The 3,185-nt window shown below is 58.0% G+C and overlaps 2 protein-coding genes across 2 annotated transcripts in view; one reads left to right on the plus strand and one right to left on the minus strand.

The window, feature by feature from the left end:
• Window positions 1-1,849: 1,849 nt before the first annotated feature.
• On the plus strand, window positions 1,850-2,409 carry VDBG_01955 (RH73529p; the record flags this gene model as incomplete). The annotated part of the gene is made up of 3 exons (XM_003007721.1): window positions 1,850-2,072; window positions 2,156-2,227; window positions 2,279-2,409. 3 exons carry the CDS (start codon window positions 1,850-1,852, stop codon window positions 2,407-2,409), a joined length of 426 nt encoding a protein of 141 aa, XP_003007767.1.
• A 359-nt stretch (window positions 2,410-2,768) lies between these two features.
• The window catches only part of VDBG_01956 (PAB-dependent poly(A)-specific ribonuclease subunit PAN3), a gene marked incomplete at both ends in the record, with an annotated part of 2,015 nt that continues 1,598 nt past the window's right edge, over window positions 2,769-3,185 (minus strand). Inside the window, one exon of the mRNA XM_003007722.1 lies at window positions 2,769-2,888. Coding sequence (XP_003007768.1) covers window positions 2,769-2,888 — 120 coding nt within the window. The remainder of the gene's footprint in view (window positions 2,889-3,185) is intronic.

Here is a 3,185-nt window from a genome sequence, read left to right on the forward strand (position 1 = left end):
TGACAGACGCAGTCTGTGCCTTTGAAGTGAAAGGCAGGCTCCCAGGACAACAGCCCAGACCAGAGGGCGCGCGATTTCTTGCACTGGACTCCCGAGATTTTGGTACACAGCTCCCAAAGGGACCAGAAAGGTAATGTAGAGAAGAAGCGAGTAGGAGCAGAAGGGGGGAGACGGGAAGGAGAGGTGGATGAAAGAATGGATGGGATGAGGGAAATGGAGAGAAAAGAAGGTCCGGGGGTTCTCCGATGCGCTGCCTCCTTGGTGGAGGTTCAATCAGTGGGTGGTGTGTGTGCGTGTGTGTGTGTGTGTGTGCATGTGCACTTCGTACCACCAAGGGTAGATAGGTAGCCGGAAGCCTGGGAGGTACCTGCCCGCTTCAAATGGGCCCCCAAAAGCAGCTTGGATACAAGCAGGAAAGTACACTGGGTTGACTGGGTCTAGCGCCTCCAGCGTCAAGGGCGGGGAGGAAGCCGGGGCATATGCGATGGGGACGGGCAGTCGGTGACGGTGGGCAGGGTTGACGGGACGGGGCATTGGAGGCCGCTGGGCCGCACCTGCCTGCCAGCCACTGACTGCCCTTGAACCAGCCCTCCCTTTCTGTCCACCACTTGACGCGCTGCACCGTCCTGGATGACAGAGAGCCCACCGCAGCAACCCGCGCGCCGCGGATTCCTCGCCCGCCTCCTTTCCACTTGCACCCACCTGGGAGCTGTGTCAACGCAAAGGCCTGTCCGCTATGCGCTCTGCGCATGTGGTGTTGGTCTTTTGCCCTGACTCGAGCTTTTTGGCACTATACATGCAATATATTGCTTTGCTCGCCTGCGTCCAACTTCAGTTGAGATTAAGGCACGCCGATCCAGCATCCGGTCGGCAAAGGCGCGCCATTTGAAAACCAAGCACGCTGCTCCTGGCCCCCTTGGTTTTTGCAGGCGTGGAAATGGACCTGGTCTGGAACGGCGATCTGCTTCACCTCGGGTCTAACACGATTGGATGCCTACAAGTGATCAAATGTGTACATGAAGCTGCTAGATAACAGCCTGCAGGTATTGACAAGCTCGTCCAACCTGCCATCGTAAGTACAGTGTGGCAATGTTTCCGAGCAGCGCTCGCGTGCTCAAACTGCCGGCCAGGTTCATAAGGTTTCGGCAAGTTGACGGAGTTCTTCAGACGCGCGGAGGCCTGCACGGATGAGGTACCCTGCATGATCTGAAGTGACAAGCTGAAATTCAAGGCAGTATAGCAACCAGCATGTCCTCCTGCAGGAAGCCTGTCCAAGGCCAACAGAACTAGTCCGATGCTGTGCCGACAACCACCATGCAGCAATGCATCGCAGGATCCTATCGCATCATGGATGCTCGTCCTACCCGACTTATCGTTCGGTCGTTTCTATGACTGTATGGTCGTGTGGGCGTGCCACTGGATCGTGACTTGTGGTGCTGTGCAACATCTACTTGGCTTGCCATGAGCAGCGCTCCAAGGTAGGGCACCTCCATCGACGCCGCAGCGTCGGCCCAGAGACAGAACGGGTGGGTGGTGCGCTCATTGACCAGCGTCAGCCACAGTAGCAGGAGGTAGCGCCACACCCCTCCACCCCGCCCCGCCCACATCTGTACAACGCCGCCGCCTGAACAACGTCGGACGTCAATCGATAGAGACGTGGTGAGGTAGGTACAAGGTACTTCCACTTCATCAAGTCCGACCCCAACTTTTCTCGGAGGCCGACACAACGCGCATCCCGCGACGAAAGCTTTCCTCCCGATATCTCGCATCCCATCTCTCGAGAATCGCAATCGACCGATCGAGCTGCTTTGTTCAGGCAACCTCACGCGACTCGGCATTAAACCTCGCCATGGCTGACAGAGGCTCGCATCGTGGAGGAGGAGGAGGAGGCGGCGGTCGTGGAGGAGGTCATCGAGGAAGGGGAGGCGGCGGCGGCGGAGGTCGTGGCGGACACGGTGGAGGCCAGGGTGGTGCTGGCGGCGACCGCGAGAGGCCCAAGAAGGAGAACATCCTTGACTTGGGCAAGTACATGGACAAGAAGATCACCGTCAAGTTCAATGGCGGTCGCGAAGGTCAGTGATCCCTCGTATCGACCGCCGAGGCCCAGCGGCCCAGCGCATCGCGGCGACAATCACCGGCTAACTTTGGTGTCCAGTGACTGGCACACTCAAGGGATACGACGCTCTGATGAATCTCGTGCTCGATGACGTCGAAGAAGTCATGAGAGGTATGCTACCCCCCTCCTTGGCTGGACATGCAACTGACATTCTGCCTCTAGATGATGAGGGAAAGGAGAACACCCGATCTCTTGGCCTCGTCGTGGCACGCGGTACACTCTTGGTCCTCGTCAGCCCTGTCGACGGAAGCGAGCCGATCGCCAACCCTTTCGCCCAGCCAGAAGAAGATTGAGGACCTTGATCCGACGACGTTGCGCCACAGTGGCCTGCACATACCTCTGATAGGACAGGCAGGGAAAGAGGCTGCCATGCTCCAGTGACACAAAAACACCAACTCGCCTGTGAAGGTCAAGACTTTCCGAGGACGAGGATGCCTCGAGGCGGGAAGGAGTCTATGACTATGCGGGGTAGAGCTGTGTCCGGGGGACGTATCAATGTTGGACCAGCCGCTCCAGGTCCATGGCCTGCATGCCGCGCCATCATTTTGGCACATGGAAATGCATCAAACCGTGTAGCATGACATGAGCGCCTCCAAATTGGACAGCTGAAGTCTGTGAAGAGATCGAAAGTTGACTTATTGCACTGCATCTGCTACCTGAATGTTCTCGGGACCGGGCCGACGTCAGTTTGGAGAGACAGCGGCCAAGCCACACGAGCCAGACACGGGCTCACGTTGGCCATCGCGCTGTCAGCCCTCATGATAGTCCAAGCCTGGGTTCCAAGCGACAAGTTTCCGTGGCATCACTCATCCACCTCGTCATCGCCCCTTGCTTCGTCGTTATGCTCGTGATTCAGGCCCAACCATGTTTCCATCCAAGCATCCGCCAAGCCATCATCTCTAAGGCTGCGGTCTTTGTGATCCAACCATTCCAAGTCATGTCATCAAAGCCTGCCCGTCGTTCACAACCTCATCCTTGGACATGTCGCGGTTCGGGGCCTCCGACCCTGCGCCTGCTGGCTCCTAGAATACCCCGCCCGGCGCTGGGCCTGCCCTTCAGAAGGTCGGTG

This window comes from Verticillium alfalfae, genomic scaffold (genome assembly GCF_000150825.1).
Source record: "Verticillium alfalfae VaMs.102 supercont1.2 genomic scaffold, whole genome shotgun sequence".
NCBI classification, from domain to species: Eukaryota; Fungi; Ascomycota; class Sordariomycetes; order Glomerellales; family Plectosphaerellaceae; genus Verticillium; species Verticillium alfalfae.